Raw genomic sequence first — 22,690 nt, 5'->3', positions numbered from 1 at the left:
TAACACATTGCTCTGGTATTGGTCTTGACTTGGACTGGTAGTTTTGTGGTCTCGGTCTCGACTTAAACTTGACCAATGCAGTTTTGACTACAGCCCTGATGTACGGCTCCCCGGGGTGTCCCACCTTTGTTCTCCAGATCCTCCACCTTCTTCTTCTGCAGCTGCAGGTCGGCCTTGGAGGCGCTCAGATCAGCTCTGAGAGCTCCTGTGTCATTGTTCTGCTTCTTCACCTCCCTCTCTGTGTCGCTCACTCTGCCTATGAGAGACGTCACTGCAGAGTCTTGAGCTGGAAACGCAGAGACAAAATCACAAGCATTTAACTCATTCCCTACCATTAACAGAGCCAGATTAACACCCCCAGGGGCCCCGGGGCACTGAAGCTCCCAGGGGCCCCCCTACCGATCGTCCCCCCCCTCCCCCCCCCCCCCCCCCCCAGAACATTACACTCGGACACAAGAAGGTGGAAAACAAGATTAAAAAAAAAAAAAAAAAAATTCCAAGTAAAATGCTGATTCTAAATATAACTGAATCGCTTTGTTTGACCAAGCAAATCAATTTTTTTTACAAGCATTTTATAAAATGTCTATGGAAAAATGAATGGCTGACCAGTCTCCACCAGGGACACTGGAACTGTTTTTAAGTAGGGGGTGCTGCAAGGAAGGGACTGTGAAAAATTAACTTTTTTGGATGTTTGTATGTTTTTTAGCCATATTTAGAGGAATATCTCATTTTAAATTAACATTAGTATTATACTGTTATTATGTCATTATTCAGTTTCTGAGATTCAGTTTCTCACTCACTCATAGGCGATTCTAGGCTTTGCAAACAGGTAGCACCAGCAGGATAAAAATATTAGTCTGACTGGGGGGTTTCTACAAAGAAATTTTGTACATTTTAAAGTAAAATGCATGAATCTGATGCACTCTGAGAGCAAAATGAAGAGGCTAATCTTCACATTAATATCCTCTTCACTGTGCTGTGGCTTTACAATGATGAAAAAATAATTGTCTAATAAACACAGGTGCAAGCAAAACACTAATGCGGGTTTCCAAATTCCAATCATGGAAGTTTGAAGCCCTCATTAGTGTTTTGCTTGCACCTGTGTTAACCCTGCCTTTTCGACAAAAAATACCCCATAAGAAGGGTCTACTGTCCCAACTCCCAGGCTATGTAAATAGCCTACAGTAAGCAACACATGTGACTAAAGTGTGTAGGCTACAATAAAACAGAACAGACAGGTTGCTGATATGGGATTCATGGCTTCTGTTCAGATATCAAATGCATGGCATGTTTGTGCCTTCCAACCATAGCATTGCCTCCTCACCCTGCTCCCCTCTGGGAGACGGTTGCGGCTGCCGAAGGCTACAAAGGTCCGCCATAGACTAAGCTTTTTCCCCTCAGCCGCCAGGCTGCTAAATGCCTCTGGGTTCCCTCCCACCCCTGCCCCCTAGGCAGTGTCACTGCACATTTTGCACTATGATCCTTAACTCTGCACTTTATTTCTATACCTCCTGCACTGTGCTTTGTTATGTTGTTGTCTTGTTGTTATATGTGAAAAGAGTAACGAATGCGAACACTGTCAATGTCAAAACAAATTCCTATGTGTCTTGCACAATGGCAAATAAAGATATCTGAATCTGAATCTGATTAAAGTTAGTCAATCTTTTCTGGTAGAACAATGTACTAATAGCTTATACTGAAGTAGAACCATACTGTAACTGTAGTAGGCTACATTACTGGTTCATTTGAACAAAACATTAAGAATAAGAGCAGCTTATGGAATTTATAAATGTCCTTTGTAACAGCAGTGTAGAGAAATATCTGAAAATGACATCTCAAAGACAGGATGCTGTTGAGAAATATTTGAGGTGGTCTTCAATTGTGCTAAAACAACATTGGTAAGCTTTGTACAAAGAAGATACTGTTGCATTAATATTGGTATCCTATTTTATGGTTAACTCATTGAGTGCCAGCCACTTTTGGAGAACGGACGCTCCCAGTGCCAGAGTTTCAGAGCGTTTTCAGTGATTTCTCGAGGCCCACAGAATATTGTGTGATATCACTATGTAAACACCGAACACGCAAAAAGAACAAGGAGACTCTATTGTATCATCAGCAAAAAAAAGTTTATTGATACCATTTTCCGTTCTTTAGTTATCAGCCGGAGAAGATAGGTCAAAAACAGCAAATACAGGCATTTCTATCTAGAAGCTGAGATATTCAGCCTTTTGTGAAATGCAGCATTTCAAGCACATTCACTGACTCTAGCTAATATTTTCTGATGTATAGTGACGTGGTGTAGTTGTGTGCTGCCCTGGTGCCCCACCCCCCTCTCCCCCCCTCAGCTACAAACTCCTCCCCACACTAGTAACACACAGCCTCACGCACCCAGCGTCTATTTTCGGAGTGCTTTTTGTGCGCCGCCTCCCAGGCAGCGCGACAAGGAAATGCCAAGCCGGACTGCAGGTAAAGGGTTGGCACTTTGGCGTCGGGTGCTGCCTTTCTGGCGGCTAATCGTGTGAACTATGCAGACAGACAGACAGAGGCAGAGGAGCTCAGTTGTGTGCGCGGATTGACTGCTGTTGCCAGGCACCGTCAGTTGCAGCCAGAGCAATCTACATGGCTCTGGGCTGCAGCATGAGCGCTTTCTCTTTGATCAGGGGGCTTTTTCAGGCTATATTTCGGACATTTCTCTAATCTGGAGAGCACTGTCGCCACCTGATGAGTCTGTAAAATAGGTTATACAGCTTCAATAGCTACAATATTTGTACAGGACATACATAAGGCTTTGATCCACGTCCCACCGTCAAAAAAGGCAATTGACGACAATCGTCGTCTTTGGCACTCTACGTTAGTATTCGAATTGACGACAACTGTCGTCATTGGCACTCAATGAGTTAAGTAGCCTATATTTGCACGCTATTGGTATTGTTATTTTTTTTTTTACTGGGAGTAGCCTACTCACGAGTCTCTCAGGCTGCAGTAGTGTCGTTAAGTTAAGTTAACAAGCAGCTGGGTGCCAGCCGTGGCTCTCTCTCCCTCCCCCGCTCTCATGTCTCATCTCTCTCTCTCCCTCTCTGTCTCTCGCTCTCTCTCTATCTCTCTTTCCCTCTGTGCACTCACTTTCATGTCACCACCTTTAGGTCGTTTTACACTACAACAGACACCAGCAACAGAGGCAGAAACACTGAAATTATTTAGTCTTATATTTTATTATCTTATTAGTATAAACCAAACCTAAAGAATAACATGCTTTGCTCATAGTCTTCAACTAAACCCTAAATATCGCAGTATAAAACATATAAAACAAATTTTAATCATATAAAACACATTTTAATCATATATATATATATTTTTTTAATTGACATTACATTTCCAATACAAAACAGCAGAGGGTGCCGCAGCACCACAAGCACCCCCACTTCCCGCGCCCCTGGTCACCACTTGCCCACAGGCATCCAATGAGACTAAATCATCAGACTTAATCTTCTTGGAAACAAATTTTATTTTGTCCTGATTGGTCTTAGATTTGTGTCATAGTTCTGTGGAGCCCAACATGAGCCCAATTTTTTCTTTTTCTTTTTTTTTAGGGCCCCTTCACACCGAGGGCCCCTGGGCACCTGCCCAGGTTGCCCTATGGTTAATCCGGCCTTGACCATTAACATCATATGATGTCAATCCCTGTCAGGCAATTTGATTATGGGATGATCTTCCTGGCTGTTTGAACGAGACGTGCAAGCTTAGGCCTGGTTTACACAACAACAATCTCTGCATAAAACAGGAAACTGTTATTGCATTCTTGCCTTTGATTTCGCGTTTGTGATAATGATTTGCGTGCAGACTGAAGTTTAAAAAAACTCAGAACAGCATCAAGTGAGCCAGAATAAAACTGAAACTTCTGGTTACAGCCTTCACAATAATGGCAATTAAACAAACTAATAGCCTTATTGATGCATGTTGCAAAGTTGTTTTTTTGTGTGATCCCAAATACACAGAACACATAGAAAACAGACAACTAAAAGTTAATCTTAACCCGTAGTGAATCAACAGTCCTGTTTCTTTTTTACTTACCCAGTTATATTGCTGCTTTTATTTTTAAGATAAAAAGGCCTAGCTTCCTGTATTCTGTCTACTTCTAATGGATATATTTAGCTTTATAGGATTAAACTTTAAATGAATTTTCCACACAATAGTGACACAGAAGTCACGAATGGTGATAAACTACTCCAGCTTTGTCCATCACAGAATAAAAACCCAGTAAAGCCCCATAAAAAATACCTGTTTTCTATATTAGGTAATAAACTAAAAAAAACGACTTTCTACAAAGTGCTACTCTAACCCATCAAAATGTCTTAGCTGTCATGGATTGTGTTGCATATTTGCTTTCTGTACTGTGAAAAAATGTGATATTGTAAGTCGCTTTGGACAAAAGTGTCTGCTAAATGATCTAATGTAATGTAATGTAATAAACAGAGAATGTGCTATTTTAGTCAATAAATACAATGGTAGCTTGGATAACACATTGCTCTGGTATTGGTCTTGATTTGGACTGGTAATTTTGCGGTCTCGGTTTCGACTTGAACTTGACCAAAGCGGTTTTGACTACAGCCCTGATATGCGGCTCCCCGGGGTGTCCCACCTTTGTTCTCCGTCTCCAGATCTTCCACCTTCTTCTTCTGCAGCTGCAGCTCGGCCTTGGAGGCGCTCAGATCGTCGTTCTGCTTCTTCACCTCCCTCTCTGTGTCGTTCACTCTGCCTATGAGGGACGTCACTGCAGAGTCTTGAGCTGGAAGCACAGAGACAAATCACAACAAACGTTTAACTCATTTCCTGCCATTAACGTGATATGATGTCAATCCCTGTCAGGCAATTTGATTATTGGATGATCTTCCTGGCTGTTTGAACGAGACGTGCAAGCTTAGGCCTGGTTTACACAACAACAATCTCTGCATAAAACGGGAAACTGTCATTGCATTCTTGCCTTTGATTTCGCGTTTGTGATAATGATTTGCGTGCAGATTGAAGTTGCAAAAAACTCAGAACAGCATCAATTGCGTCAATTGAATTTTATTGCTCTTGTTGGTTTTATTGTTTTATGCTTTTTATTTATATCTTGACCTCTGTACTTTTAACCTCTGTCCCTGTCGCTGTTTTAGACACCTGAATCTCCCCACGGGGATAAATAAAGGTTTTCAATCAATCAATCAAGTGAGCCAGAATAAAACTGAAACTTCTGGTTACAGCCTTCACAATAATGGAAATTAAATAAACTAATAGCCTTATTGATGCATGTTGCAAAGTTGTTTTTGTGTGATCCCAAATACACAGAACACAAACAACTAAAAGTTCATCTTAACCCGTAGTGAATCGACGGTCCTGTTTCTCTTTTACTTACCCAGTTATATATTGCTGCTTTTATTTTTAAGATAAAAAGGCCTAGCTTCCTGTATTCTGTCTACTTAGCTTTATAGGATTAAACTTTAAATGAATTTTCCACACGATAGAGACACAGAATTTGATCATAGTATGATCTTACTGGCTGTTTGAACGAGACGTGTAAGCTTACAGTAGGCCATGTTTACACAACAACGGTCTCTGCATAAAACAGGAAACTGTCATTGCATTCTTGCCTTTGATTTCGCGTTTATAGACAGCGTTTGTGATAACGATTTGCGTGCAGACTGAAGCTGCAAAAAACTCAGAGCCGCGTCAAGTGAGCCAGAATAAAACTGAAACTTCTGGTTACAGTCTTCACAATAATGGCAATTAAATAAACTTATAGCCTTATTGATGCATGTTGCAAAGTTGTTTTTGTGTGTGATCAAATACACAGAACACATAGAAAGCAGACAACTAAAAGTTAATCTTAACCCGTAGTGAATCGACAGTCCTGTTTTATTTTTACTTACCCAGTTATATATTGCTGCTTTTATTTTGAATGTAAAAGGCCTAGCTTCCTGTATACTGTCTATTTCTAACGTGATTGATTTAGCTTTATAGGATTCAACTTTAAATTAATTTTTTACATGATAGTGACACACAAGTCACAAATGGTGATAAACTGCTCCAGCTTTGTCCATCACAGAATAAAAACCCAGTAACGCCCCATAAAAAAAGACTTGTTTTCTATATTAGGTAATAAACCAAAAATATGCTATTTTAGTCAAATACAATGGTAGCCTTGGATAACACATTGCTCTGGTATTGGTCTTGATTTGGACTGGTAGTTTTGTGGTCTCGGTCTCGACTCGAACTTGACCAATGCAGTTTTGACTACAGCCCTAAAGTGCGGCTCCCCGGGGTGTCCCACCTTTGTTCTCCAGATCCTCCACCTTTTTCTTCTGCAGCTGCAGGTCGGCCTTGGAGGCGCTCAGATCATCTCTGAGAGCTCCTGTGTCATAGTTCTGCTTCTTCACCTCCCTCTCTGTGTCGCTCACTCTGCCTATGAGGGACGTCACTGCAGAGTCTTGAGCTGGAAGCACAGAGACAAAATCACAACAAACATTTAACTCATTTCCAGGAATTAACGTCATATGACGTCAATCCGTGTTTTCACCGCCATGCGATAGACCTCATTAAGCTACTTCACTCCTAAAGTTGTCCAGAAGCCAGGGTTATTGTCCCACAAAACCAGCAAGCAGAGAAAAGCAACAATCTCCCTTCAGGAAGAAAGCTCCATAAAACATAAACCTTTCTATGACTGGTTTTTGAACTTGTCTTGGTTTGTATCTCTTTTTGGCCGGTGTGTGCGCATGCGCCACGGTGGCCTGTCATCTCCACTCGTCCATACAATTTGCGTGCCCGACCTGGGGACCGACCTGGGGCCCATCCTGGTCTGGTCGTCCCACTGGTCACCGCTGTACGGCGCTGTACTCCGCATTCAAGTTGTTGCCACGGTAAGTGTGCCCACTGAGTGTGTCCACTGAGCTTCTTTTCCACAGCTCCAGCTTCTTCAGTTTTCCAGTTGTTTGCAATGACGACAGAGCGTGTATAGAGAAAGTTGGGAGCGTTAGAGAAAGTTGTGCCAAGGCAGCGCTGGCGTCCCAGAGCTAACGTTGTTTTCAATCTGCTTAATTCATTGCATATTGCGGGCGGACCAGCGTGTTAACTTGTTAGCTGGTAGCTATCAAGCTAGCTCCAGCTAGGGTTGCCAACCGTCCCTTAAAATACGGAATTGTCCCGTATTTGTAAACAAAAAGACGTGTTCCGTATTGAACTGATACGGGACACGCTTTGTCCCGTATTGAAGAAACAATGCAGTGCAAAGAGTGACAGGCTATTTGTATTGAGTGAGAAACTCCATAGCCGCTGCAGCTGCTCTGCTCCTCAGCCTGTGTGGTGTCATGTTACGTCCAACTACCCTAGAATGCGCTTCTCATTGATTGTTGTGAGTCACGATGAGAAGCACCGTCAGCGTTGCTAGATTCAACTAAACTGACGACAGCACATTGAGTAAGCTATAGCCTACATTGTATCTATACATAGTAACATGCCATTTTGTTGTGTTCAGAAGATTTAATCTGAAATCTAAAATGTTTTTGCACTAATGATTTAATCTTTCATAATACCAGGTTTGTTCTATTCAAAAGAATATGTAACGTTGCTGTTTGCACTGTTAAAAGAAAATTGAATGAGTATGCAAAGTTGCATTACCCGGTAGGCTATATCAAAATACCGTTTGCACTACTATTTATTGTTTGTTTTTTAAATACAGTTGTTTTAGCCTATTAAGAATAAGAAACTTCCGTTTTGTGACGCCCAAATAAAATTCTTGAATTTTGAAAAGTGATTCTGATTCTGATTCTGATAATCTAGGAATAGGCTAGATGCAAAAATGCAAAAACGGATCAAATTCAGGTTTGCTTGTCTTAATAATAATGGGTAAATGGTTGAAGTTGAAGCAATTGCAGTTATGTGATTGTTAATAAGTCCACACTACTGACTGCCCCCCGGACCGTTCCTTATTTCCATTTCAAGAAGTTGGCAACCCTAGCTCCAGCTGCTGAGCTAACGTTGTTTTCAATCTGCATAATTGCATATTGCGGGCGGACCAGCGTTCTTCCAGCATTTACTTTCTGTCTGCTCCTTGTGCCCGGCTAGCAGGGTAAGTCCAACGTGCCAGAAAACCACAAAATAAACAATGATGCTGATGATGCTGATAAGAATTTAATTATATTAGGGATATATGATTCAGTTTCAGTTGTTCTAGCCTCATAGTCTCGTAGCCTATATGGGCGACTGAAGTTTATTTATCCACCTTTTTTTAGATAACAGCACGGTGTGAGAAAACTGCCTCAGAAATTAGTTTATCCATTTTTCTGACCAGTGACCACTACAGCACTGCTCCACAGAAAATAAAGAGCTGCATGACGTTTATAATTGATGAACGGCAGGTTCATTTAACACAAGACAAGTAGCCTAATGTTAAACTTCCTTTTTTTAGGCTACATTTTCCCCTCCAGATAACATCCAATTCTGCAATCATCCTATGAGAAACATGATATGTGCATGCTTTACCACACCGGCCATATGCTAGGTTTCGACCTAGCCTTGTTTTATTCTTGATTGTTCTATATTGATGTTTTCTCATGTGTATTATTGTAAAATGGGATACAGATAGCGTCATTCCCTTTTCTGTTTGCCTTCCAGCCGAGACCTCAAGACCACAATGGAAATAAGTTTAACGACTTCATTGTCATATCCTGATGAATTATTTTATACTGTATGCTTGTTGGTGTATTTTATTTTTTAATTTGTCAAAGAAATTCAATCAATCAATCAACATTTCCAGCCTGGTGCCTCAAAGTGGTGCAACAAGCTCTTTTCTCCAGGCTCAACGCGTTGTCACACGGACCCGCTACAGTCACTCATATCCTGTCCATTCATATACAGTCAATGGTTGCAGCTTGTGAGCTTCACAGGCAGCCCGCTTAATCACGCCTCAGTACTGTCACACACCACTACAGACAGGGTCGGCACTAGTCCGACACCCCATGAGTCCCACACCTCACGAGTCCGACACCTCACGAGTCCCACACCTCACGAGTCCGACACCTCACGAGTCCCACACCTCACGAGTCCGACACCTCACGAGTCCCACACCTCACGAGTCCGACACCTCACGAGTCCCACACCTCACGAGTCCCACACCTCACCTCACCGAGTCCGAAAAATGACGCATTGGACAGACATCTCATTAGTCCGACAGCTCGTTAACCCGACAACGAAAATCTCACTAATCCGACCCCTAGTTGATTTCGGTTGTTCGTATGGAGAGACTCAGGTTGCTGAGGACCAACTCACTTAGGAAGTTCTCGGCTATTTGGGACCCGTTCCTGGCCTACTTTGACAAGATTAGAACTGACGAATAACTGGCCCAGCTGATTTCTCATGGACTCCTTGCACGGGATTTTATGTACAGCATTTCTTACAAGCATTTAAGCACCTTATGCGGCTGGTAGCACCATATTGTAATGTTGGTGTGTTTTTTGTTTTTTGTGTCCGTGTTTGTTTTGCCTTTGTTCTGAAAATTGAAAATACAATATTGTAAAGTAAAAATAACTGCTGCTGGTTTGAGTGGGAAGATGAAGAGGAATGGGATCGGTGTTGACGCTGTTAAGAGGTTACTAGAGGTGGATGTATCTGAAGCAAAGATAGATGAAATACTGAGGGATGCATTTAAGCAAACTCAGACAATTGTGTCTGGGTAAGAAGAGGGAGAATATTCTCTAACTGTGAGAGGCAGCAATGTGCCGCAAGGCATCCAGTCTGCCGGAAAGCCACAAGAAGAAGAAGAAGAAGAAGCCTTCAATTTGAGACACAGTGTACTCGAGGAAGACCGAGAGTTAGGAACCAGACGATGGCTTCCGCCCCTGGGCTGACATCTTTATACGGAGGACCCCTTCATGAAGATGAAGGCGCTCAGGGGGGATGAGGAGCGGAGGAACATGAGACAAGGTGCAACAGCCACGATTGAGAAGGTGTGAGAAACTGGAAACTTGAAAGAAGAAGAAGAACCCGGTCTAGAGTCAGAACATCTTATCTGTGAGAGGCAGCAATGTGCCGCAAGGCATCCAGTTTGCCGGAAAGCCATTAGAAAAAGAAGAAGTAGGGAGAAGAGGACAGAAGAAGGGTGAGTTAAGGGGGAAAGGTAGTTTCTCCAGTCTCCACCCTAGAAATGGGTTTTGAGATAAACTATGTTATAATAGTTTCTCAAGCCAGTTAATGCAGTCGTTTTTCAGTAGCAGTACTGCACACAGTACTAGGTGTAAGTAAGTACTCGCTGTTCCCCGCACATCACACATCACACATCATCCCCGCGTCCCACCTGCGTTTTTCCTCTCCAGATCCTCCAACTTCTTCTTCTGCAGCTCATTGTTGGAGGCGTTCAGCTGGGATCTGAGAGCTGCTGTCTCCTTCCTCTGCTCCTCCACCTCCCTCTCGTTGTCGCTCACTCTGTCTCTGAGGGACGACACTGCAGCGTCTTGAGCTGGAAGCACAGAGATAAGTGACAACAAAGATATAGAAGCCTGTATGTTAGCCCATATTTGGCTAATTTCGCCGCAGTGGTGGTGCTGGCCAATTAGTGCATTTAGAGGCGTGTCCAAGTCATTGTGCTATTCTTTGCAGTGTTCGCTGAACGAAAAGGTGAAATGGGCTGGATTTAGAGGTATAATAATTAGGAAAAGGTGTTATACTGCATATTTACAGTTCAATGTTCAATGTGTCCCAAATATGGATCCACAAAAGTAAAATAAGGGTCCCAGTTTCGTATAATTACCTCCGCAAGCAGAGTTGGTCAGGTTACGTTTTCACCCCCGTTTGTCTGTGTCTTTATATTTATATCTAAAAAAGTATGAACGGATTTGCACAAAACTTTGAAAATTAACTTTCCAGCCCACTGGCCAGAAGGGCCAATTTTGTCAATCACAAAACATACCCTACAGCAGACCTGGGCAAAAGGCGGCCCGCGGGCAGCGCCCCCTGTGTGGCCCGCGCTGGAATTGCAAAAAAATAAAATAATAATAATAATAATAATAATAAGTGTCCAAATGTTCATGTTATTCTGGGCAATACTCCACTTCTGTTATAACATTTCAGTCTGGTATGGAATATCTTTCAGTAATCTTTATGACTAAAAGGCTAAAAGTAATCTAATGTGTAAGAAATGACTGTTCTACATTGAAGTAAAAATGGAAATAATTAACTTGTTAGTTTTGGATTTATTTAGCTTCAAGAGTGCATTTTTGTTCGTGTGACCCTCAACACAGGCTTTGAGAATCCCGGGCCACTTACTGATACTTATGCTTAAATTAACACTCATATTCTGGTTTATTTTAAGAAAAACATTTTGGCTAGTGGAAATTCTAATTGGCTGGTAACTTTAAAATATAGCAGCCATATTGGCAGGTGGTCAAAAAAGTTAATGACATAGGAGTGAGTGAGAAAAGGATCAAATATTGGTGTTTAAGACTGAATAATGACATCACAACTGTTAATTTAAAATAAGGTATTCCTCTAAACCTGACTTCAAATGCCCCCAAAAAATTTGCGCCGGCGCCATTCGGCCCCCAACGCTCAGCAAAATCTGGCCCTCTGGTAGCGAGGACATTTTTTTGTAGCCCTCTATCATCAAAGTTCCTGGGTTACGGCATGACAATATTTGTTCGGCCCCCGGCAACAATCTGGGTTTCTCATGTGGCCCCCCATGAAAAATAATTGCCCACCCCTGCCCTACAGCCTAGAGTAAATAGCGCTACACAGTTCAAAGTAAATAATGCGAAATAAGGAGCAACATTCTTCGACTGCCGCCATGGTGTTTAAACAGACGAATGGGATATTAGCTTTAAGGTGACTTACTTCTAGAATTGAATGAAATTGTATTCACTTACTAACTGCTCCGTGGAGTATATAGCCTAACGTTATGCTTGCAGAGTTAAAGAGTGGCACCTGGTAATCCATAAATTGTATTTTTTGTACCTTTGTAGATCATCAAGAAACTTGAAATGAATAAGGTTAGATGTGTTTAATAGAGCTTGAAATGAATAAGGTTAGATGTAGGGATGCACAATATGGATTTTTAGAGCCGATACGATAACGATAAATATATTCTTCTTGGCCGATAACCGATACGATATAACCGATAATTATTATAATAAAAATAGATGTAATTTTTTGTTTTTTGTTTTTAACCTGTATTTTATGCACACCTGGGGTTAAAAAAGGGTCAGGGTAGATGTATGGATGTATTGAGCATAGCTCTGACCTAACCAAATCTAACTAACATCACTGTGAATGCAAAACAAAGAAAACTTCTGATATAATATGATTGTTTTAATAAAGTGTATCACTCAATTATAGTCAATACAAAAATAAAGGCTTTTATAGAAGGGAAAGCCAAGCTGCTTAGTCTGCAGATAAAACACAATGACAAAAGGCATAGTAATTTAGACTCTTATTGTCATACTGATCTGTTCAAATTTTGCATTGGTTCCAGTTCTCAGTGAATTGTAGCCTGGGCCCAATTAATGGGGCAGGCATATATACAGTCCATGGGCAGGCACTATAAACCATCTGTGTCGTTTCACTTTTTACTGAAAAATGCTGCCACCAGATTAAATAAAAGGCACTATGTAATGTTGACTGACTGATGCTTTTTATGTAGCCTAATGTGCGTAGCTAACGCTAACTAGCGCGGTTAGCTTAACGTTAGCGAGTGGTTTTTTGGAGTTAAATACACAATCTCTGGATGTTTCATTTCGGGTAAAGGGGTTTCCATTAGTTTCTATACGTTTACGCAAGCTCTGTGTATTAAGTGCTTTTGTGGGGCTGTTTGATCACAAGCCACAGACTGTAAATGTCACAGTTTGCTAAGCGGATGAGCCTGCAGGGTAGGCCCGCTACGACTGAGCTAATGCTAACAAAACTCGCTAACACAAACAACAAACATATCCGCTGCATCATCGCCAGCTTTGGTTTAACGTAATGCCAGCTTAGAGGTTTCCCCTCCTCTCTGAACCTGTGTGGGACATGGATTGCAAATTACAGTAGCTTTCTGATCATTCTGAAACTGAAAAACAGCAACACACTGGCAGCAGCCATGTTTGCGTCGCAGCTGTGATGTCACAAATGTGCGACAACAAAAAGCTCCGCTTCCGAGGCAAAAAATAAACAGGATTATTATCGGATAATTTATCGGAAAAAGGCCATTATCGGAATAATAAATAATAACGCAAAATGGCCATATCGGCCGATAATTTATCGGTCCGATAATTATCGTGCATCCCTAGTTAGATGTGTTTAATAGAGCTTGAAATAAATAAGGTTAGATGTGTTTAATAGTCTGAAATGAATAAGGTTAGATGTGTTTAATAGAGTCTGAAATGAATAAGGTTAGATGTGTTTAATAGAGTCTGAAATGAATAAGGTTAGATGTGTTTAATAGAGCTTGAAATGAATAAGGTTAGATGTGTTTAATAGAGTCTGAAATGAATAAGGTTAGATGTGTTTAATAGAGCTTGAAATTAATATGGTTAGATGTGTTTAATAGAGCTTGAAATGAATAAGGTTAGATGTGTTTATTAGAGCTTGAAATGAATAAGGTTAGATGTGTTTATTAGAGCTTGAAAGGAATAAGGTTAGATGTGTTTAATAGAGCTTGAAATAAATGGAGAAGGTTAGATGTGTTTAATAGAGCTTGAAAAAAAATGGAGACGGTTAGATGTGTTTAATAGTCTGACATTAATAAGGTTAGATGTGTTTAATAGAGTCTGAAATGAATAAGGTTAGATGTGTTTAATAAACCTTGAAATGAATAAGGTTAGATGTGTTTAATAGAGTGTGAAATGAATAAGGTTAGATGTGTTTAATAGAGTGTTAAATTAATAAGGTTAGATGTGTTTATTAGAGCTTGAAAGGAATAAGTTTAGATGTGTTTAATAGAGCTTGAAATAAATGGAGAAGGTTAGATGTGTTTAATAGAGCTTGAAAAAAAATGGAGACGGTTAGATGTGTTTAATAGTCTGGCATTAATAAGGTTAGATGTGTTTAATAGAGTCTGAAATGAATAAGGTTAGATGTGTTTAATAAACCTTGAAATGAATAAGGTTAGATGTGTTTAATAGAGTGTGAAATTAATAAGGTTAGATGTGTTTAATAGAGTGTTAAATTAATAAGGTTAGATGTATTTAATAGAGTCTGAAATGAATAAGGTTAGATGTGTCTAATAGAGCTTGAAATGAATAAAGTTAGATGTGTTGAATAGAGCTTGAAATGAATAAGGTTAGATGTGTTTAATAGAGCTTGAAATGAATAAAGTTAGATGTGTTTAATAGAGCTTGAAATTAATAAGGTTAGATGTGTTTAATAGTGTGAAATTAATAAGGTTAGATGTGTTTAATAGAGCTTGAAATTAATAAGGTTAGATGTGTTTAATAGAGCTTGAAATGAACAAGGTTAGATGTGTTTAGAGCTTGAAATGAATAAGGTTAGATGTGTTTAATAGAGCTTGAAATGAATAACCCATCGCCCCTCCCGTACACTCCGATCCTCTTCTACTGCCACCCTCATCATCCCCCCATCCAGACCCAAAACCTTTGGTGACCGTGCTTTCTCCAACGCCGCACCCCAACTTTGGAACTCCCTCCCCCAGACCATCCGAGACTCTCCCTCACTCCCTACTTTCAAAACCCAACTTAAAACCTACCTGTTCTCCCAAGCCTACAACCTCCCCTACCCCTGACCACCTCCTCCTAACCACCACCCTCCGCCTCCCCCTCCTTCCCCCTTCCCCCCCTGCCCCTCCCTCCTGTTCTCTTCCTCTCCTCTGCTTCTCCATACAACCTTGCCCTGAATCGCCACTGTTATTTGTACCTGTTACCTGTATCTGTTGCCTGTTTCTGTTGCTTGTCTTTTGTTTACTGTTAAGCGTCTTTGGGTTCTGAAAAGCGCTATATAAAATAAATGAATTGTTATTATTATTATTATTATAAGGTTAGATTAGATAGGTTTAATAGAGCTTGAAATAAATGAATAAGGTTAGATGTGTTTAATAGAGTCTGAAATGAATAAGGTTAGATGTGTTTAATAGAGCTTGAAATGAATAAGGTTAGATGTGTTTAATAGAGCTTGAAATGAATAAGGTTAGATGTGTTTAATAGAGCTTGAAATAAATGAATAAGGTTAGATGTGTTTAATAGAGCCTGACATGAATAAGGTTAGATGTGTTTAATAGAGCTTGAAATAAATGAATAAGGTTAGATGTGTTTAATAGAGTCTGAAATGAATAAGGTTAGATGTGTTTAATAGAGCTTGAAATGAATAAGGTTAGATGTGTTTAATAGAGCTTGAAATGAATAAGGTTAGATGTGTTTAATAGAGCTTGAAATGAATAAGGCTAGATGTGTTTAATAGAGTCTGACATGAATAAGGTTAGATTTGTTTAATAGAGCTTGAAATGAATAAGGTTAGATGTATTTAATAGAGCTTGCAATGAATAAGGTTAGATGTGTTTAATAGAGCTTGAAATTAATACGGTTAGATGTATTTAATAGAGCTTGAAATTAATAAGGTTAGATGTGTTTAATAGAGCTTGAAATGAAAAAGGCTAGATGTATTTAATAGTGTGAAATTAATAAGGTTAGATGGGTTTAATAGACTCTGAAATTAATAATGTTAGATTTGTTTAATAGAGTGTGAAATGCATAAGGCTAGATGTGTTTAATAGAGTCTGAAATTAATAAGGTTAGATGTGTTTAATAGAGTGTGAAATAAATGAAGAAGGTTAGATGTGTTTTCACTTTCCCCACCCAGGTTTATCCTGCCGGTCTGGGGATAGTCACAAGCTCGCTTGCTTCTCGAACTGTTGGGCCACCACTGCCACGTTGATGTCACAATATCAAGTGTGACATCAGGGATGTCACATACACTGATCATGGCATGAACGTGACCAAAATGAATAGCTTCAGCACTAGTCAATTTGACACGGAACACAACAAAATAAAGTCCCAATTTTGGGGGAAACATTATAATAAAGTGTCTCAAGCAGTAGTTTTTCAGTAGTGGTACTCCACACAGTACTAGCTGTGGTTCCTCAGGGCATCCCACCTGCACATGTGTTCTCCCTCTCCAGATCCTCCACCTTCTTCTTCTGCATGCTCAGCTCAGCTTTGAGAGCTGCTGCCTCCTTCCTCTGCTCCTCCACCTCCCTCTCGGTGTCGCTCACTCTGTCTCTGAGGGACGACACTGCAGAGTCTTGAGCTGGAAGCACAGAGACAAATCACAACAATCATTTGTGTGTGTGTGTGTGTGTGTGTGTGTGTGTGTGTGTGTGTGTGTGTGTGTGTGTTTTCTTCCAGTGTGGCTGAAAACATCCTGCCACATGAAGGAACCAGCAAACCTCAATTTCATAGCGTACATGTTAATTAACATCATCAACCATTTACTAATATTTGTTAGTACCTTAACTCATTGAGTGCCAAGGACGAGTATGTTCGTCAATTGGTTTAGTAACGTAGAGTGCCAAGGACGAGTATGTTCGTCAATTGCGTTTTTTGACGGTGGGACGTGGATCAAAGCCAGATCCATCTCCTGTAAAATTTTGGGGCATGTTGAATGTGTAAAAGCTATTTTACCGACCCATTAGGTGGCGACAGTGCTCTCCAGATTACAGAAAGGTCCGGAAAACAGCAGGAAAAACCCCCGTGATCAAAGAGAAACCGCTCATGCTGCAGCCAGAGCCATATAGATTGCTCTGACTGCAGCTGATGTTGGCTGCGAACAGCAGTCAATCCGCACACACAACTGAGCCCCTCTGCCTCTGTCTGTCTGTCTGCATAGTTTCTTCACACGATTAGCCGCCAGAAAGGCAGCACCCGACGCCGAAGGGCCAAACCTTTCCCTGCAGTCCGGTTTGGCATTTCCTTGTCGCGCTGGGAGCCGGTGCAAAAAAACGGAGCGCTCCGAAAATAGACTGGGTGCGTGAGGCTGTGTGTTAGTGTGGGGAGGAGTTTGCAGCTGAGGGGGGGAGAGGGGGGTGGGGCACGCAGGCACCACACAACTACACCACGTCACTACATCAGAAAATATTATCTTCAGACTCAGTGAATGTGCTTGAAATGCTGCATTTCACCAAAGGCGGAATAACTCAGCTTCTAATTTGAAAAGTGTCTTTTTGCTCAAAACAGCCTATCTTCTCCGGCTCATAACTAAAGAACGGAAAATGGGATCAATAAACTTTTTTTTGCAGATGATAGAAGAGAGTCTCATCGTTCTTTGTGCGTGTTCGGTGTTTACATAGTAATATCACACAATATTCTGTGGGCCTCGAGAAATCACTGAAAACGCTCTGAAACTCTGGCACTGGGAGCGTCCGTTCTCCAAAAGTGGCTGGCACTCAATGAGTTAATTAACATGTAAACCCTTAATAAATGTTAACAAGACACAAGCAAGTTGCAAGCCTCAAGCCTCCTCCAGCCTAGCAAACTGCACTGCATAATTCAACCCTTGGGCCATCTGCAAATACTCCAACTCTCAGCAAAGAACATTGAATTCTGTCTGGGTTTTCGTGCCTGCTCTTTGGGGTTTCTTTCTGGGCCACGACAAGACCAAAATAAATAAATGAATACATATTTTCTTATGATATGAAAGAGATGTATTCAATCTTAACATTTGTGAACAGTGTTGGGAAGTAACGAGTTACTGTAATAATATTACTTTTTCCAAGTAACGAGTAGTGTAACGAATTACTATAGAATATAAGTAATAATATTACAGTTACTTCAAGATAAACGAGCTTGTTACGTTAGTCGTTACATCTTTTGTTGAGTCCATTCTGTGATGCCGCTGCGCTGCAAAACGACACGCAGTCGGCATTCACTGATCACAAGCAGCATGGCTTTTAACGCTCCCAAAACAAGGTGACGTCACCGCAGAGCACTTCAGAGCACCCTCTCTGCCCTGCTGACTGAGCCGAGGAGGAAAATCCGTGGCTGGATATATTCCCATGACTTTGTTTTTGTCGGGAAGAAAGGTGACACGATTGAACATCAAAGTCAAATGTAAACGGTGTCCAGGACAGGTAGGCTACTAACACTCTTTCCACTGTGAAAAACACGAGCTCAAACTTCCTAACGTTAACGTTACGAGACGAGAGGACAGCACAACAGAAACCGGAAAACTGTTAAAATACAGAGATAACGTAAAAACTCACAAGTTGGTGGACATCAAACATTGCTGTTATTATTGTCATGTTAATGTTGCAGAGCTAACGTTATTTGTGACACAAACTTGTTAAGCAAAGATGTAGCCTATACGTATTGAGTTTGCAAAAGATTGCATCTTGTCAGTCATCACTTTGAGCCAGGTGTGCTCTTCATCAAGCATCTCTGTAGGAAGCTGTGCTCTGGCAAAGCGATTAGTTTAATTGGAACGGCACATAATAGACCTAGTTCACACATTCGCACCGCAAAGTCTGCATTTTGATGAGAAAAACGCCATGGGCCTTTTTCACAACGGCCATTTGTGTCTAGAAGACAGAGTAGGCTATACACAGGTGCAACCAACTAACTAATTAAGGTTCCAGCACTGGAACACCTAAATGGACTGGAAGTTGGAAGCCCTAATTAACATCTTGGTGCACCTGTGTTACCTCCTGCCTTTTAGACACAAAATCGCTGCAGTGAAAAAGGCCTATTGCCATTTGTGTGGAATGTAACGGAAAAGTAATATAACGAGTATCTAACGAATTACTTTTGGCATGGAGTAATAAGTAAAGTAATAATATTACTTTTGAAAATAGTAACGAGTAATATGTAATATATTACTTTTTTAGTAATGAGTGCCCAACACTGTTTGTGAAGCTGGAACTTGGTATTTGTACTTGATAAATGTCTAAAACGGCTAATCGATTTTCACCATTATAATTCATCAATCAATCAATTGCAGACTAGTTTCAGCACTAGTAAATATTACACAAAACACAACAAAATAATGTACCCGTTTTGGGATAAACTATCGGTACTCCACAGAGTACTAGCTGTAAGTAAGTACTAGCAGTGCTATGCAGTTCCCTGGGGGTCCCACCTGCGTTCTCCCTCTCCAGATCCTCTGCCTTCTCCTTCTGCAGCTGCAGCTTGGCTCCAAGACATGCTGCCCTCTCCTCTGCCTCTGTCACTCTGTGGTCCAACACTGAACACAGCAAGAAGTTTTCTTCAAATACAAATTAACATCAACGTAATTATTGCCAAACAGAAGCATTTGTATAAAATACAACATGTAAAAGAAGGTATAGCTAATTCGATCAAATGTCATCTGGGGGGGATACAGCATAGTATCGCAATATTCTGTGTGGCTATTTTATATCAATACACACAGCCAAGTATCACAATATTTTATTATATACATTATCAGGTACATCATGCATGCAACATTTATGACTTTTATGACTATTAAAGGCCCATTCCGTCGGTTATGACGAGAAATAAATGTGCACAAAGTGTTTTTTATTGGCAATGAGTGAATGCGCCTTGACGTAACTTAAAAATGGCGACCAGGGGCGTTCCTCTCCGACCAGCTGTTCAGAAAATACATGGAAATACCGCAGTTTCGAAGGGGTGAGCATTTCAGGTGAGCTAGAGGATGTGACGTCTGCGCGTTCACGAGCCCGCCTCTTGTCCTGGCCCCGGCATAAACGAAGAAGACGGCTAACAGGAAATGGCTAACGTTACGTTTGTCGCTAGCTGCTAGCAAAATGAAACAACAACACAGACTCCAGAAAAAGTCCACACTAAATAAATAAATAAATATTTATCTAATGAAGCCCATCTGGCCAGACAGCAGCAATGTGACCGACATCGGGGGGAAACTAGAGTCAGGACTGTGTTTTCGGTTCATGAAGGGAACTTGCTGCTTGTAGCTACTGTAATGTGGTTTTGACCAGATAACGTTAGCTGCTTGCTAATGGATTTTCAAGATTCAAGATTTTTATTGTCACTCCGTAGTACAACTATCTGACCACCTGGTCAGAAACTCTGCTAACATTACGTCTTGTGTGAAGTAATATACAACCCTAACGTTACTACCGTTATGCTTATGGTCATGGAACATTATTGTTTGACTGCAGTTAGCTGCGGTGGTGAGTCTGCCTATTATAACCATAACGTTAGCTTGATGCTATACGGGGCTAACTAATAGATTTAGCTATATTTATAGAAATTACACCAGCTCCACTAATAATGTTACCGTCTTGTGTGGATAATGAATGTAACAGTCGTAAATATGCCTAACGTTACTGTTATGCTTATGAAACATTGTTTGATTGTTCAGTTTGGTCAACTCCAGGCATTACACGGTACCGTACATACAGGGGAAGCAGGGTAGTTTGTGGCTCACGGTAACGTGAATATCCTATCCATTTCCCCGCAGCCAATGGAAGCCAAAACACGGCCAAACATGCCACAATAACGTCCGATAATTCATCCATCCTGGGCATCTCGAGGCTGATCTGACCGATAAATTGTCCAGGTTGCCGTTTTCAAGTGACTTTTATGAGCAAAGCAACCAACACCTCTGCTGTTGCGAGGCAGCTGCTTGTGCGCGTGCGAGTATGGTGCCCGCGCGTCAGCTCATTCACATGCTGCCTGCAGTTACTCTTAACGGCCACCGGCGTCAGTAACAGTGACAATTGACGGAATGGACCTTTAAATAAACATTATTGAAGTGAGATCAAGTGAAGAGATAAAAAGAGACGAAGTTGTATTTTATTTCATTTTATTTATTGATTGATTGATTGATTTACCATTTGCAGTTCAAAAAAAGGTAATAAATAAATATTATAATTAATATATCCCAATATAAGAGGGAGCAAGTGGACTTTGTCTGTTTAAATTTTTGTCTCACTGATGATGTCATATGCACAAATGTCATAGGCATTGTGACATCATCAGTGATGTCATAGGCATTGTGATCAGTGATGCGAAGTTGAGAAATTGTGCGCTGCGCATGCCAATATGAGCAGGTGATTGTGTTGTGCGCTGCGCATGCCAATAGAGCAGGCAAGGCTACATAGCAGCCAAGCGGTTGAGGCTTTTGTTGACAAATAACCTTATTTTGGGCTCAAAGACCTAAAACTAAGCTTTTTGGTAAAAATGGTGATGGGTGATGACGTCAGACCTTATGTTGTCTAACGAGTGACATGTCATAGACAAATACAATATTTATAGTAAATATGATCTTCCGTTAGCTAGCTCTTAGCTGTTAGCCACTACGTTTGCTAACTAAGTGCTCACCAGGCTCATAATGCCGCGATAGTAACTTTTAACCAGTTCGAATTGTGCTCTTTCCATAAAGTCCATCAGCTTTGATATTTGTTGGCCTGGTTTGTTGACAATAAGCGATATTTTGGCTTCTAAAAATGTTTTTCACTGAGATATGACTGAACCAGTATGGCTGCTACTTCCGTTTTATCCATTGACAGTAAATATAATGGACTACCTGAGCTATATGTTTTTGACACGGCAAAATTAAGTTCACTTCCCGATATAGTTTGATTTCGTTTTATTGAATGAATGGATTTTCCTGTTGCATTGTGGGAAATCTGTTCAAGCCTGGAGCCGGGAAAACAGGAAGGGGCGTGAGCGTGGACGAGACTCGGGGGACGGTTTCCTCCTAGCCACGGCATCCATCTTGTTCAAGTTGTTTTCCCCGCTAGCTGTTAGCTTGGCTAACAAATGTTGCTAACGTTAGTTGCTATTGCTAGCCTTGCTCCATTGCTCTCATACAGTAGCCTGAAGAAAAACCAGTTTTATTTCCTCCAGACCTCGCGTGGCGTCACCAGCCTGCCGCTTGCATCTTCCTATCTTCCACAAAATTCAGGTAATTGCATAGCATGACATTAACGCTAGCTAGATGTCCATTTGTCATTACAGGAGGACTAAGGTTAGACTAGAGTAGCATAAGTTAACGTTATACAACGTTAAACAGTATTGCATGCTGCACAGATTCGGACGTAGACAGAAAACAAACGCAGTTCTGTTTACCTAGGTTACCTCTTTGAGATGAGGCAGACTCAGAGCATACTCATCTACCAGCTATAGCGTTATATATCTAGCTAACGTTGATCAACTATCAATCAATGAGGGGCAACAAGGGGGTTAAACTCCTCTGGATAGTTTATCCACCTCTGCATTTACAGTATTTACCAATCGCACGTAGTGTTGGGTAAGCAAACGTTAACGTTATACAGTGATTAACAGTGTCTAATTCGTTTCTTCCAGGGGTAGCCGCCGTCCAGTACCAGTGATGGGACACACAACAGAGGATCATGATTTGTGAAGATCAAAGCTATAATATTCTGTTCTCCGGAGATTAACGCTAAACTACATGTTACTGCTGATCAGTTGTTTCAACATAGGAAATTGCAATAACACACAAGCCAAATGCTGACATGAGAGATTTGCTTTGAACAAGTTGTAGCTAGTATCTGCCAGTGACCGGAGAATATTGTTATATTTGCTTGTTTTAATGCTTTTGTCAATAAACATTGTCAACAAAGATAGCCTTGTTGTATATGTAAGGGATAATGTATATTGAGGCGGTGATTACGGGGGAAATAATGACCGACAGGTGGATTGAGCCCGACGCGCCAGCGGAGGGCTTAATCGTTCACCTGAAGGTCATTATTTCCCAGTAATCA

The 22,690-nt window shown here is 41.0% G+C and overlaps 1 protein-coding gene across 1 annotated transcript; it reads right to left on the bottom strand.

Annotated features, from left to right (window-relative positions):
* Positions 1-268: 268 nt before the first annotated feature.
* On the bottom strand, positions 269-21,680 carry LOC310770667 (uncharacterized protein; the record flags this gene model as incomplete). Its single annotated transcript, XM_083663408.1, has 5 exons — positions 269-286; positions 4,668-4,786; positions 10,328-10,489; positions 16,105-16,251; positions 21,641-21,680. 5 exons carry the CDS (start codon positions 21,678-21,680, stop codon positions 269-271), a joined length of 486 nt encoding a protein of 161 aa, XP_083519534.1.
* Between the last annotated feature and the right edge of the window lie 1,010 nt (positions 21,681-22,690).

The sequence above is a fragment of the Poromitra crassiceps genome (genome assembly GCF_964638095.1).
Source record: "Poromitra crassiceps genome assembly, contig: HAP1_SCAFFOLD_153, whole genome shotgun sequence".
Classification (NCBI taxonomy): Eukaryota; Metazoa; Chordata; class Actinopteri; order Beryciformes; family Melamphaidae; genus Poromitra; species Poromitra crassiceps.
The sequence above is the reverse complement of the archived record's forward strand: the minus strand, read 5'-3'. Positions and strand labels throughout refer to the sequence as shown.